The sequence below is a fragment of the Heteronotia binoei genome, chromosome 4 (assembly GCF_032191835.1).
Source record: "Heteronotia binoei isolate CCM8104 ecotype False Entrance Well chromosome 4, APGP_CSIRO_Hbin_v1, whole genome shotgun sequence".
NCBI lineage: Eukaryota > Metazoa > Chordata > Lepidosauria > Squamata > Gekkonidae > Heteronotia > Heteronotia binoei.
In genome coordinates, this window is record NC_083226.1 from 40,363,641 (window position 1) to 40,379,428 (window position 15,788).

The 15,788-nt window shown below is 37.7% G+C and overlaps 1 protein-coding gene across 1 annotated transcript in view; it reads right to left on the reverse strand.

Moving 5' to 3' along the window:
- SVEP1 (sushi, von Willebrand factor type A, EGF and pentraxin domain containing 1) overlaps window positions 1-15,788 on the reverse strand; it is a 136,854-nt gene that overhangs the window by 88,616 nt on the left and 32,450 nt on the right. Inside the window, exons 4-5 of the mRNA XM_060236533.1 lie at window positions 2,630-2,788; window positions 1,203-1,382 (exon numbers count right to left, since the gene is read on the reverse strand). Of these exons, the coding sequence (XP_060092516.1) occupies window positions 1,203-1,382; window positions 2,630-2,788 (339 nt within the window). The remainder of the gene's footprint in view (window positions 1-1,202; window positions 1,383-2,629; window positions 2,789-15,788) is intronic.

The window sequence follows — 15,788 nt, forward strand, 5'->3', positions numbered from 1 at the left end:
CTATGCAATCCTTCCGTAAATTTGAGATCCTGAAGCTGTGTACCAAAATCAAAACAACAAACTCTAATAAACTTTCCTTCAACTTAATAAGCAAAAAAGCCGAGTCCTTCAGGGACAATAAATAAATAACACATTTTGGGGAGGAAAACAGCAGCCAGCACAATATTGATCTGCAGTATTATCAAAAGCTGTCTTCTATCATTTATCAGTCTTTCTACAGCATAGCAGTGAAAGATGGACAGTGAAAGCAGAGAGGATGAAAGCTGATTCATTCGAAATGCAGTATTGGAGGAGTATTTACAGATACTCTGGACTGCCAGAAAGGCAAATAAGTGAGTTCTAGATCTAATCAAGCCTGAACTCACCCTAGAATCCAAAATCACTAGACTAAGGCTATTGTACTTTGGTAACATTATGAGAAAACAAGAGTCACTGGGAAACACAATAATACTAGGAAAAGAGGAAGACCCAACATGAGATGGATTGACTCTTCAAGGAGACCAAGGTCCTCAGTTTGCAAAACCTGACCAAGGCTGTTAATGATAGGATGTTTTGGAAATCATTAATTCATAGGGGCACCATAAGTTGGAAGTGACTTGTTGGCATTTAACACACACACAGTATACAGGTTCCAGGAACTGCTGTGGATACACTATTTCCATGAAAACATACTATAAATTGTCTCCTATGGCATTTAAGATAATGAAATTAAATAAAATAATGGGGAATGAAAGAATTTTTAAAAAAATGACGAATGAATGCAACAGGAACATGGCCACCACCATTTATTGAAAGCAAGTTCAATTAAACATTTCTGATCTGGTAAGATGGCCAGAAATTGACGAGTCTATTCCAAATTTATTAAATGTTTATAATTTAACTCCAGTTTTCTCAACAGCACTATGGAAATATATTTTTATATTTTTAGAGTCGAGTCAAGTGAAGTGAAGTGTTCCATATATTATTAGAAAAAGCATTTTCTACTGAATGTTTCTTTAGTTTCCTACTATTTCACATGCAAATTAATACATCAAACTTCACATGGGACGTTAATTCAACTAGGTTGTTCCTTAAACTTTGGCTTTTTCGAGCCCATAAAATAGTCAATAACATAAACGAAGAAATCATGTTTTAAAATAGTCTTCAAACAACTAAGTCATTCCACCAAACTAAATTTTTTAACAACAGGAAAAGCTTCCTACCCCTGCATGTGGCTTCTGAACCAGACCACAGGCCATTTGGCTGGCAAAGTCGTATGCTGCTTCCCACAAGGTCATATCCTGCTTTACATCGGATTCCACAGGCAGCATTGAAGTAATTGTTGCAGACATTCTTGACAAAATGGCCATTTTCAGGTGGGCGCAGCTCAGGACAGTGGACCACTAATTAGAACAAGTAACAGAAACTGTCATGATTTAATGGTTGTTTTATAATATCATTCCAAGCTAGGACTATACTCCTTTAAAATATAAATTATATGTTGTTTAATTGGCACTATCTTGCCTAATGATGACAAACCAAAGGATCTTTTAAAGAGTAATACATCCTAAGCAAGTTCACAGCAATGCTTTTCAAACTGGGTTTTAAGGCAGCCTGAGGGCCTTGGAAGTGTATTATTTCCTTTATAGGAAAGTTATGGATTTCCCTGAAAGTCAACTTGCCTGTTTCTTGTGCCTCACTCCCGTGGCAGCCACCAGAAAGTACTGACTGCATTCTGGGCTTGGGCAGTGCAACAAGAGAAACATCCACTATTCTAATATCTGACACCAATTGAGATAGTGTACTTTACCTAGGCATGCTACCAAATTCCATGTGGTTCAGTCTGAAAACTGGAGTTTCTTTTATAGTTTCTTGACACTGGACTGAAATCACAGTTGTCGTTTCCTCCCAACCAAAACAACAAAATTCAGTAGTAAAATTGATATTAAAACTGACTCATCTTGTGCAAGGCTTTTTTTGAGCAGGAACATACAGGAACACAGTTCCGGTTGGCTTGGTGTCAGGGTGTGTGGCCTAATATGCAAATGAGTTCCTGCTGGCTTTTTCTACAAAAAAACCCTATGTGAAACAATGGTGATGTCAGGGATGTGGCTAATATGCAAATGAGATCCTGCTGGGATTTTTCTACAAAAAATGATATAAAGCAGTATATAACATACAAATGGCTTAAAATGGGGTCATAAAGGCCAACAAAACGGGAAACCTAGCAAAACAGGATAAAAAACTACTGACAAAACTAAACAAAATGAAAAATGGCAACTTCTTACAACCATAATCATAGCATGAATTCTTAACCCTACTATTAATCATCTACATTGCACATAGTTTCCATGAAAGATGCACAGGAGATCTTTGATAGACAAGTTGATGTGGAAATGGTTCTATGAATGTAAGAAAATCAGGCTTGGATCCTGCATTAAATTTTCAGTGACAGAAGGAATTTCCAATGGAGCAGTAGGACTTCCCCATCTCACCTTTCCCTCTACAGGGGACTCCCCCCAATCAGCCCCCCCCAATTAACAAAATCCCATCCAACCCCATTCACAGAAATCCCCTGCAGGACCCAACCCATGACAAAGAAATATTAATAATGTTTATTTAATTTGTGCTTGCAGGAAATACTGTTTACCTTCACAAATTTGGCCATTAAAGCGATACCCTTCCTTGCATACACAGTCCTCGGTGGTAGTACTTCCTGGTGGGGAGGTATGATTCTCATCAGGGCATGAGATACAAGTACTTATTCCACCTGGTGAAGCTTCAGTCTTATAGGTACCTGATGGACAGGCTACAAAGCAAAACATGCACAATAAAAGAAAAGTAAGTATGAAGCTAGAACATGTCGGAATGCCACAATACACCCAGTTCTTGCAGCCAGAACTCGATACATTCCATAAATAGCCCATAACAATGAGTTTTTGTGATGTGCTTCAGAAAAATACAGCATTTACAACATGATTTTAAAAGGAAACACGTTTCATAATATGGAAAGCCTTCTATGTTTATGAGTTAGTTAGCAAAAGGAGGGAAAGAAATGGGCATCCCCAATCAACTGCTGTTATCCCATTCTTAGTTTTTAATCATATAACTTGCATTCATATATTACATTACAACTAATCCTTCCAGTACAATAGGTAGGAAAATGTAACAAGAATGCATTGAAGCAGTTAATAGCCTACAAAATTATATATTTAAAAATATGTTTATACAGCTACCTCCATTACCGTGCGGGAAATAATCCTTGCATGGCAATTTTACTACCTGATGTTAATTAAGGATTTCATTATCTGCTTTGTGCTTCTAGAGATCCTCAGAAGTCTATTTATGCCCACTTTCACTTTTTCATGACAGGCAAAAAAAAAAAAATCCTTATCCTAAACACAACAGGATCAATAAAGAGGCCAGAAAGATGTATAAATGTAGATTTTAATATTTTTGATAATTACTTTTACAAAGTTTTGGTGTATTTTTAGGTAGCCACACAGTGATACTTAGAGGCTTCAGGGGGAAAAATGAAATGGTCACACTAAACGGTCACACATTTCTTTACGTAGGTTCTCTTTGTAATGAGTGAGCCAGGGAGCAGAAATCCTAATATTAAATACGACATGGTATCTTTAATACAATTATAAATTAGCAAATGATGCAGGAAGCTAATGCACTATAATTCCTTTGCTTTGAAGTCAGCCATGTTCCACATAGCATATGGACTGTGCAAAGAAGCATGAATTTAATCTTCAGTAATTCTGTTACAAGTAGAGGGGATAACCTCAAAATCTGATATATGATATATGAGTCCAGCAGCCCCAAGTATAGCCAATTTGTTTATGGTGGCTTTTGAAGATGAAACATTTGCAATTCTGGCATTTTTTGATTAAAACAATTTTATTTGGTAACATATGGTAACAAGTTATATTTCTTGCATCATTAATAATTTCTTTTATCTGTCTCATATATTACTTTCTACCCACCCCTCCCCCTGTTACTTGACCCCCGCTGGTGTTATTTACTTAAAATACTAATATTTAAAGGTACCCTTAACTAATAAAAACAAAAAATAATATTCTCCTTTTTTCTAAGACTTAATCATTATCAAAAATTGTCCAATGACCTTTTACTTTCCACTCTTTTTCTACATATCTTCTGAACTTTTTCCACTCCATCTTAAAAACTTCTAAATCATAGTCTCTTAGAATTCTTGTTAATTTGTCCATTTCACTCCACATCATAACTTTTACAATCCAGTCCCATTTCTCTGGTATTTTTTCTTGCTTCCACAACTGCGCATATAATGTCCTAGCAGCTGAAAGCAAGTACCAAATTATAGTTCTATCTTCTTTTGGAAATGTTTCCATTTGTAATCCCAACAGAAAAGTCTCTGCAACTTTCTTAAATTCATATTCCAAGATCTTAGAAATTTCTTGTTGAATCATCTGTCAATACTTTTTTGCTCTTTCACAAGTCCACCACATATGGTAGAAAGAACCTTCATGTTTTTTACATTTCCAACATCTATCTGGCATCTTGTTCATCTTTGCCATTTTTTTAGGAGTCATATACCATCTATACATCATTTTAAAACAGTTCTCTTTAATACTATGACACGTCGAAAGCTTCATAGAATTCTTCCACAAGTATTCCTGTTTCCATCTCTATTTCTTATTTACATTAATTGCCCATTTAATCATTTGAGATTTCATTACTTCATCCTCCATAGACCATTTTAAAAGTAATTTACATATTTTTGAAATTAATTTTTCATTGTCTCCAAGCAGAACTTTTTCCGTTTCTGTTTGTTCTTTTCTTATTCCTTCAGTTTTGATATCATTATCCACCAAACTCTTTATTTGTTGCATGTGAAACCAATCATATTTATTATTCAGCTCTTCAGCAGTTTTCAATTCTATTTTGCCACTTTGTATTTTTAATAATTGATTATATGACAACCACTTTACTTCACCTATCTCAGCCGTTATTTTTATTACTTCAGCTGGCACTATCCATAGCGGTCTTCTCTCATCTCCATATTTCTTATATTTCATCTATGTATTTAACAAATTATTTCTTATATAATGGTGAGAGAAAAAACCATCCATCTTCTTTTTTCCATAATACAAATACGCATGCCAGCCAAATTTATTTCCGTGACCTTCCAACGCTAAGAGTTTTTTATTTAACAGCATTATCCATTCCTTTATCCACACAAAACAAACTGCTTCTTGATATAATTTTAAATTCGGTAATTGAAATCCACCTCTCTCTTTTGCATCTGTCAAAATTTTCATTTTGATCCTTGGTTTCTTCCCAGCCCAAATTCTGAAATTTTTCTTCGCCATTTATCAAATTGTTTACTATCTTTGACAATAGGAATAGTTTGAAACAAATACTTTATTCTTGGTAGAATATTCATTTTAATTGCAGTTATTCTACCCAGCAATGACAAATTAAGTTTGTTCCCTTTTGACATATCTTCATTCATTTTATGCCATAGCTTCTCATAGTTATTTTTGAACAAATCAATATTCTTCATTGTTATCTCCACACCCAAATATTTTACCTTGGAGGTAGCTTCGCAGCCCGTCAGTCTCTGCAACGCCTGTTGCCTGTTTGTTTGCATATTTTTACATAAAAATTTTGATGTGTCTTTGTTACTACAAAGTCCCGCTAACTCCCCATATTCTTGTATTTTAGCAAACAACAAAGGTGTAACGTGTATGGGATTTTCATTTATAAACATTATATCTGCAAATGCTCTGTATTTGTAAATAAATCCTTTTATTTTTAATCCTTCTATTTCTTTATCTTCTTGAATCTGCATCAATAATATTTCAAGAGTCATTAAAAACAACAAAGGGCAAAGCGGACAGCCTTGTCTTGTCCCTTTGCTAATTAACATATCTTCTGTAAGATCTGTGTTTATGCCTAGCCTTGCACGTTGTTCAGTATATATTGCTTTTATCATTCTTATAAAGCTTTCTCCCAACTCCATTTCTTCTGGTATTATCCATCTATACCTCATTTCATTTTCCCGTAATTTTTCTGTCAGTTTTTTATATGTTCTTCTATCATTTATCACTTGCCTTGGCAACTCCTTCATAATTCTTACTCTGCTGCCTCCCACTATCAATGTCTTTTCAAAGTTTTTGTTCATGATCTTTCCCACCATTTCTTTTGTCATATATCTTATGACAACATGTCTTGGTAAAAAGTGGGAAGTAATTTATTGTTTGGTCTACTTGTGGTTTTGAAAAAAGAGCACCATCGTCACAGACCTGCAGTATATACAGTCAACACAGGAAGTACGTCAAGTATCGTGAGAGCTCTCTACCAGTGAAAACGAGATTTAGTGGCAAGTAAAGCAGGAAGTAGCAGATGAAAAACCAACTCTAGGACTATAATACCATAGAGAAACATTGGCGGCCACTGCAAGGAGGTTAAAATTAAAATAATATTTTTAAAGTGTTCGGGACATTAAAATTGTTGGAAATAATTGAGGTGATGATAAGAAGATAAATACTATTGGACATATTGTTTATAATGGACTTTAGAAGCCTTTAAAAGAAAAAAGAAATTTTTTTTTTAGAGAAAAGCAAAAAGTCGCGACCGCCATTTTGAAGGATTTAAAAACTTTAAAAATTAATATCTCGGTCTGGGAAGCTCTGAGGATGGCAAAATTAGGCTTGTTGTAAAAAGCAAGCTCTAATCTTTTGAACTTGATAGTCAAATCTGAAATTGGTGAGATCAAAATTTTCGGTGTTTTTAAGGTCGTTTTCGCACTCACCTTAATTAGCAGCGACGACCCTCTTCACTGCGCAGGATCTGCGCGGATTTCGCACTAATTGCCGCGGAGCACCCAGAAGAGCCGGAAAGTCCCGGCGCTTTTGCGGCGCAAACGGAAACCACCAAAAACCAGTTTCCGTTTGCGCCGCAAAAGCGCCGGGACTTTCTGGCTCTTCTGGGTGCTCCGCGGCAATTAGTGCGAAATCCGCGCAGATCCTGCGCGGTGAAGAGGGTCGTCGCTGCTGATTAAGGTGAGTGCAAAACGACCTAATGTCAGAACACAAGCAAACCCGTGCAAGGGCTACCTCACTGGAGAAAATGCAGGATCAACTAGAGGCAATGGAGGCCAGAATGATGAGAATCATGAAAGAGATGATAACTGCATCTAAAAAAGAAATTATAGAAGAGATTAAAAAAGATATTGAAGATCTCAGAAATGAGACAGAGGAAACATCTAAGAAAGTGCAGGAGGTAGAAGGGAGAATGAAAGTACATGATTCCACCTTGTTAAAAATACAAGAAAAAGTGGCAATCCATGACTGCAAAATGATGGAGACTCAGATACGTCTGAGAGGAGTACCTGAAAAGGAAGATGGTGATTTGAAAGAATATATAATAAAAATAATTGCAGAATTTTTAGAGGAAGATCCTGAAGAGACTAAGAATATGTATGATTATATGTACAGAGTGAACTCACTCTATGCCAATTCTGGCATTAATCTGTACTGCAAGGATATATTATATCATAAGCATTTTATTGATGACATGATAATTGTTTTCCACAGATGTGAATTAGTGGAGCAATTTATAGCTTGGACTAACATACTCCATGAGTACACTGAGTTCACTGGTCATTTCAATAGGAGCTCCATCTCCTGAATAATACTATAGCCTTTAATACATACAGGAAAATAACTTATCACAACACTTACTTTCACTTTTGATCTTTCCATCCTAGAGCATTCAGAACAAACACTTCCCCAGAAAGCACTTTCCTGGTGATGTCGTCTTTGGCAGGCTGTAATTCAGACGACCCCCCCCCCAAAGTCAGGGCATGTACGGGGGCATCCAGGGGAGGTCTGCTACAAGTTTAATGCCTCTAGCTTTCACAGGAACTGTTCTATACACTCCTGAACCCACACTCATTATCTTCTTCAAAAACACTTTCTATAAACTCCAGAACCAGCACCTGTCATCTCCCAGAAAAGCACTTCCCAGAGGGCACCTTTTTGGGAGGGTCAACTCAAACCCCCGCTGTGCCCAATCTTCACCAAATTTGAGAGTCAGCTGGGAGATGCTCTGCAATTTTGGAGTCTCTAGGACACTGGGGGGCTGTTCCACCATGATCTGAACTTTTCAAACTCATTCATTTCAGCAGTGAACCTAAACCAAGTTTCCCGGTTTATGCCCATCCCTTCTAACCACTATAATTGGAAGTGTCAAATTACAGACGCTGTTAGAAGCCAAAATAACACATTTTCACATCGTGATCTTCCAGTGAAACATATGATTGTTCTGAATAGTATCCAAAACCTTATTTGAACTAAAAGTAAACTACCATACAAGTCAAGACAAAATTGTTCATCTCCCTTTCTTAGATAACATAAAGAGTTCAAAGGCAAAAATTCAACCACATTTCCAGCATATATTTTGGTTCAATACTTATTTCAATAACTTTAATACCACTGTATCTCTTAAAACAGATCAAACAGAACAAGAGTTAGATCCATCCAGCTTCTTTGCACAATCAAGTCCAATCCTCCTTACTACAGCCCCTGCCCCACATGGCTTTCATCTATGCAGATTCCATGATCCTCAGCTTAAAGTTTTTTGGCTGTGAAAAGGGACTCTCCTCCCCTTTCACCTATGGAAAACTGGTTGGATCCAACCCTAACAGTGCAGTTTTACTAATCTAAATACACTGAAGCCAAATGACTTAGAAAGGTATACCTCTGCTTAAGGCTCTACTGTGAAAGTATGAGGGTAGCACTGACACTGCCAAAAAACCCCACAACTTTCCATATCATTAGAAAGTGCACTGAAAAAATTCAAAACACACTCTGAAGCCATAATAAGCTTAAATTTAGGTGCCTCGGTAAGGTTTCTGCTCTGACTATTTGGAGACTTGTCTTTTGATCTGTTCCTTTAAACCAACCAGTAAATAAATAAATCTTCTGTGTTGTTATATATACAATTGCTTCCTCAGTGATCTCTGTATTTAACTTGCACTCCACAAAATTTACCTCATGGCTGCGAACTCATGCCTATACACTTGCTACCTTTAGAACAGCAGGTAACTGAGGGGAAGGTTAAAAGTTTAAAACAAACCAAGTTCCCTCACAATCGTAGGAGGCTGTGTGGTTACCCTCAACAGCCAGAAACGGCCTGTCACAGACATTCCTATAGAAGTAAATGGAGCAAGGAGAAAGCTGATCAGAAAACAGCACTTTTTCACAGTATCTGAAAAGCAATTGTCACTTATTGTGTATAATATTGGCCCAAACTATTGTATGTGTCTGTTAGGCTGAGCTAACTTAACCATCTGGACCTTAGCTGCTAAATAAACAAACACTAAATATGATACATGTTTTTAATCATTATAAACCATATTTTATTTCTCCAGTGTTTAGAAACAGTGGTTAAAAGCAACAACTGTTGTGAAGCACATAAAAAAGTATCTCTAGAGAAACTAGACACTTCACACAACACTGGTAAGAGCAATGGCAGCTACCTTTATTAGTCATATTTATCTGTGCAAATGATACATTTATAACATTTTCAAACTCAGTCCTTGTCTGTGTATACAGCAGAATGAGGCAGGAATCAGAGAAGAATTTAGAGCAGATTGTACCACAAGTGTAAACAGTGGGATATATTTTTAAACATAAGTAAAACAATTGCATAAAGCAGAAAACCAGAATTAGGTTGATCTATTACAGGGGTGTCGAACTCATTTTTATGAAAGCTGGATCTGACATAAATGGGACTTTGTGGGGCCAGGCCATGCATATCATAAAATGTAAAGCCAGGTAGTAGAGATATAAACTTTATAAAGGATACAGTGAAACAAAATTAAAGATATTATTTTTACTTTAAATACAATGCTTAAAACTCTTGCAATGATTTGTTTAAAATGGAAAAGTGGAGAATAATGGGATTTGGCAATGCAATTTTAAAAAAAATAAAACATCAAGAAAAAGCACAAGGATCACAGCACAAGCTAAAATTATAAACCAAAAATATAAAATGCTCTGGACTTAGGAAAACATGAAATGGCTGGGCACTGCAAGCTTCTCCCCCTGCCTCCAGGTTCACTCAGATTAGCAATGGCTCTCCAGTGCAATATCCCCCTTTGGTTGTGAGTTCCCAGGTTATAGTACTCACTAGGCACCAGTTTTTAGGTCCATTCAGCAGAGACATGCTGGCTCAAAGCATCAACCCTTTATTTGCAAGGTCACACAACTACAGCAAGGAACAGCTTCTAACTGGCCATATAAACGCTGGAAAGTGAAACTGAATGCCACTCCATTAAAATACATTGAAACACAGACAAAGCTGCAAGGAAAACATGGAATGGATTTTCCATTAAGGTTTCTATGCCCAAACAGACTACTCCCATAGTGGTATCTCTAGGCACAGAGACCGTAATGGAAAGTCCATTCTGCATTTTCTTTGCAGCTTTCCAAGCCCAGAATTGCTTCCTGCTTCAGTATGCAAAGCCAAAGAAGAAGGAGCTGGGAACTTCAGCAGCCTGGGAGCTTCAAAGGATCAGGGCCAGATATTTTACACCTCTGATCTAGAACTTCTCTGCTGACTTGCTAGATATTTACTTGCAGGCAACCTTTACAAAGGAAATTGTGTTCTTCACTGGCAATCTAAGATGGTACGGTCTCCTACCTCATTTTGATAGTTGCATATGTAGATCAGTCACTGTTTCAAGATGTCAGACATTTTTTACAATTTGTGTGCATCCTTTGGGGATCTTTTGTGGGTCTTTAAAAAAAATTCTACACAACAAGCCATTTTAGATTAATAAAGTGAAAACACCCCACAAACAAGAAAAAATGAGGGATAAAATAACAAGACCAGTGGTGCAGCTAAGGATTCATATAGATCAGATTCTGTCTGGAATCCTGACCATCTCATCATCCAGACCTATTGGCACAACTGCAAGGGAACTGAAGGGGTATGGGAATGGTCCTATAGACCTAGTGACAACACAGTACTGCACTGGCAAACAGAGAAGAGGGTATTTGAGAACCTTCACACAAGATACTTGTGTAAATATTTCAAATCTGTATGCTTAAGTAAATTCCTAGCCATCGACTGCTGTTCAAGATATGCAAATAAGTGTGTGTTTCAACAGATGATATGTTGTTGGGGCCACATAAAGCCTGTTGAGACTTTTGCAAAGAACACTGAACTAGATGGGTGTTGGTCTGATCCTGCAAGATATGCTGTATGTTCTTAAACAAGATTATATCATCTAACAAAATTTAGGGATCCTGGACTACTATTTTAAATTGGCAAAGGAAATCAGTGGACTATAGGGATTCAAGTTGAAAAAACAAAACAGACCACACAAGACTGAAAGCTGCCCAACCCTTGTCTCAGAACTGCTAATATGTTGGTACAACACAGCCAAAGTTAAACATTTCAAACTTCCACTCAGTTCAAAACACTTATTGCACATTAGTTGAAATTAATGACTCAAACTATTCAAATACTATACTAATTATGTCTTCTTCATAATTCACTAAATAGTTTAGACAGAACACATTCATTACGTTTTGTTAGTCTCTCACTTTTGAATGACTAAAGCTCATTTCTGTTTCAAGGAATAAAGAAAATTATATGGTCAGGGAGCTAAGCCATCCTGCTGAGACCATGAGAGCTATTTTTGCCTCTGAAAGTAGTCCATGTAGATCTCCAGAAACACAGTAATGAGTGACAACATCTCATTCTGAAGAACTTATGAATGTCAGTCTTCAACATAAGTTAACAATGGTTTCTTTTCAAAAAGCGACATTTTGCACGAAGTCTGCTATAACCTGCTTTTGCTTCCATTGATTTTAGAAGACGAATAAGATATTGGATTTATATCCCGCCCTATACTCTGAATCTCAGAGTGGTCACAATCTCCTTTACCACTAACCCACAACAGACACCCTGTGAGGTAGGTGGGGATGAGAACTGGACAACTCCTATAAGAGCTATGGCTGACCCAAGGTCATTCCATCAGCTGCAAGTGGAGGAGTGGGGAATCAAACCCAGTTCTCCCAGATAAGAGTCCGCACACTTAACCACTATACCAAACTGGCTCTTTTATACCGTAAATATGCCACTAAATTCTCATATGAGCCTATGTCTGGGTGCTCACTGGATGGATCTTTCTTGTAATATTGTAATGTACAAAAAGATTATATGACTCTTTAAAAGGTTTTACTAAACATTGTTAGTCAGTACATAACAGTGTTTGTTTTTTGTATTGCCCAGCCCTCAGATTCAGTGGGAGCTCACAGGAGCACAGCTCCTGAACCTTTCTGAGAGTTCCTCCTCCTCCTCCTGTTCCTCCTCGTCGTCCATTGAATAATATGTGCAGCTGCATAACAATCCCTGGATGAGCTCCACCACCTATTTTTCTACAAAATGACCTCTGCCTGTAATATAAGCTGTGATCCCAGATTGTTGGTTTTTCTGCTTCAAACTGCAGCCGAAGTTAGAACTTTTCTTAAAAGCCATTAATGACAATGCAGAACCACCATGAATTTGCAGGATAAACATATTATAAATAAATAAATAAATAAAATAATGTGCAGATAATTTTCCTTAACATTCAATGTGCTGGTTATCCAGATTTGGATTTAGAATTTATCAAATCTGAAATTTCCAAATATTTGACACTCCATTAGAATCAATAGAAATATTCAGGGCTATTTTTGTAGAAAACGCCCAGCAAGAAATCATTTGCAAATTAGGCCACACCCCATCACATTACCATTGTTTCACACAGGGCTTTATTGTAGAAAAAGCTCAGCGGGAACCCATTTGCCCATTAGGCCACACCTCCTGGCACCAAGCCAGCCAGAACTGCATTCCTGCTCAAAAAAAGCCCTGGAAATAGCTCCCATTTTATTTTAAATTTTTTTGCATTTTCCATATAAAACACACACTCTCACAAAGGTAGCCCACATTTTCAAAGGTTGCCCTCAGCCCTCTGATGCCTTTCCAGTGCCTATATTAGCCCCAAAGAGTTGAGAAGATGTGGCAAGTACATACAGCAATAACCACTATTGACAGGTACCTATGGTTGCCAGGTCCAACTCAGAAAATATCTGGAGATTTTGGAGGTGGAGCTGGGAGACTTTGGGGTGGAGCCAGGAGACTCCCATTCCCTAAAAGAAAGAAATAAAAATACAGCAGTGCAGTTCCCCTGAATACAGTCTTCATTTCCTTATCCCCCAGCAGCTAAACTTCCACTAAATGAAAGTGAACACCCACACACTAACAAAGCAGCCAAAATAAACACAGCTAGCAGTTACAGACCTTTACTCACATTGCTGGTGGCTGTCTGCTCACCCTGACCCTTTACAGCTTTCCAGCTGAGATGTAAAGGCGCACACACATTCAGAATCAAACAGTTACAACCCTCTTCTAAACCTGCAGAGATTTGAAGGCACATGGTGACTTTTGGGGCAGGGCTTCCCAGCTGGCTGACAGCGGGGGGGGGGGGGAGCATGAAAAATTGGGGATCCTGGACCTGGGAACTGGCACCACGAATGAAATAATTGCTATCTGCCCACTGAAGTTTAATAGTGCAAATCTACCTTCCTACTAAGATCATCTTAGAAGTCCCTTATCTGATATTAGGTGGGTGACAACCAGGTAGCTGGCCCTTTCTATAGCCACACTCCATTTATGCAATTCCTTTCTGTGGAAGATCTCCTGGATACCCTCTTTTAAAAATCTTTTTAGATACTAGCCTAATTCTGCCCTGTTTGTCCAGGCTTTTGTGTTTTCTCTTCTGTCCTTCATTTCCTTTTGTTCCTAAAGCCCTGGAAATTTACCTGTTGGCAACTTACTGGCCAGCCTCTCACTAATTTTAAACTTTTGATAAAGTTCCTCATTAAAGGCTCCTTAGTAAGCTCGAGAGTCATGGAGTAAAAGGACGGGTCCTCTTGTGGATCAAAAACTGGCTAATTAATGGGAAGCAGAGAGTGAGTATAAATGGGCAGTCTTCACAGTGGAGGACGGTAAACAGTGGGGTGCCGCAGGGCTCAGTACTGGGTCCCATGCTCTTTAACTTGTTCATTAATGATCTGGAGTTGGGAGTAAGCAATGAAGTGGCCAAGTTTGCAGATGACACTAAATTGTTCAGGGTGGTGAGAACCAGAGAGGATTGTGAAGTCCTCCAAAGGGATCTGTTAAGGCTGGGTGAGTGGGTGTCAATGTTGCAGATGAGGTTCAATGCAGCCAAGTGCAAAGTAATGCACATTGGGGCCAAGAATCCCAGCTACAAATACAAGTTGATGGGATGTGAACTGGCAGAGACTGACCAAGAGAGAGATCTTGGGGTCGTGGTAGATAACTCACTGAAATTGTCAAGACAGTGTGTGATTGCAATAAAAAAGGCCAATGCCATGCTGGGAATTATTAGGAAGGGTACTGAAAACAAATGAGCCAGTATCGTAATGCCCCTGTATAAATTGATGGTGCGGTCTCATTTGGAATACTGTGTACAAAAAGAATAATATAGCATTGGAAAAAGTGCAGAAAAGGGCAACTAGAATGATTAAAGGTTTGGAACACTTTCCCTATGAAGAAAGGTTAAAATGCTTGGGGCTCTTCAGCTTGAAGAAACATCGACTGCGGGGTGACATGATATAGGTTTACAAGATTATGCATGGGATGGAGAAAGTCGAGAAAGAAGTACTTTTCTCCCTTTCTCACAATACAAGAACTTGTGGGCATTCAATGAAATTGCTGAGCAGTCAGGTTAAAATGGATAAAAGGAAGTACTTCTTCACCCAAAGGGTGATTAACATGTGGAATTTGCATCCAACATGGCTTCTCATATGTTCTTATGTTAAACAATTTCTAAGTTTGTAATGGACTTTAATGCACTGTTTTAATGTTTTATCAGTGGTTTGTCAGCAGCCTTGCATCACACGTATCAAGAAATATATAGAATACTTTTGAAAAATAAAACAAATAAAATGAATCCATGTACTTAGCACAAAAAAACAAAGAGTAGTTGTATCTCATCCAAAAGGCAATTCACCCTATAAAAGACCACTCTATACTTCTCAGGGACATGAGGAATATAAAACTACAAACAACAGCTCCAACAACAAATGAGTGTGGCCACTTCCATATGGATTATTTTGCCCTGGGTTCAATACTATAGGGAAGCAGGCTTTTGTTCTTCCCCACAGCATCATGGTCCATTTGTGTATCTCTTAAGACTTCTCTGGCTTTTCTCTGACTTTTGCCAAATCTCCTTTGCTGTGAAGGTTGGGAAGAGCTCAATAGCTGTTGTGGAGGTGGGAAAGTTTCGATTTTCTCAGTCCCACCCATGTGGCAGCCATTTTCTCTTTCCTATGACAGCCATTTTCTCCCTCTACCATGGGCGGTGCTGTTTCAGTTCTTTTTTAATTGGCAATTTAATATTGTTAGTACATGGATCAAATTATTTGAATCACTTACTTTCACTTATTTTAAAAAATAAGTAAACGGGAACAGCATCTCCACAACAAAAAGAGCTACAGATTTATTTTTTTTTAAAGAAGAAAGCTCAGAATTCAGGAACCTGATACACAGATTGTTATAACTATTCAACTGCTGATTTTTTTTTCAACATGAAAAAGTTCTGGTGGAGTTGGAGAAAGAATGGCTGCTCAAGTCAAAACATTTACACTAAATTTCTGTTCTTTTTTTTTTAATGTTGGAGACAGCGGGCAAAGCTGTCATGAGTAAGCAATATAATTGTATGAGAAAACAGTGTAATT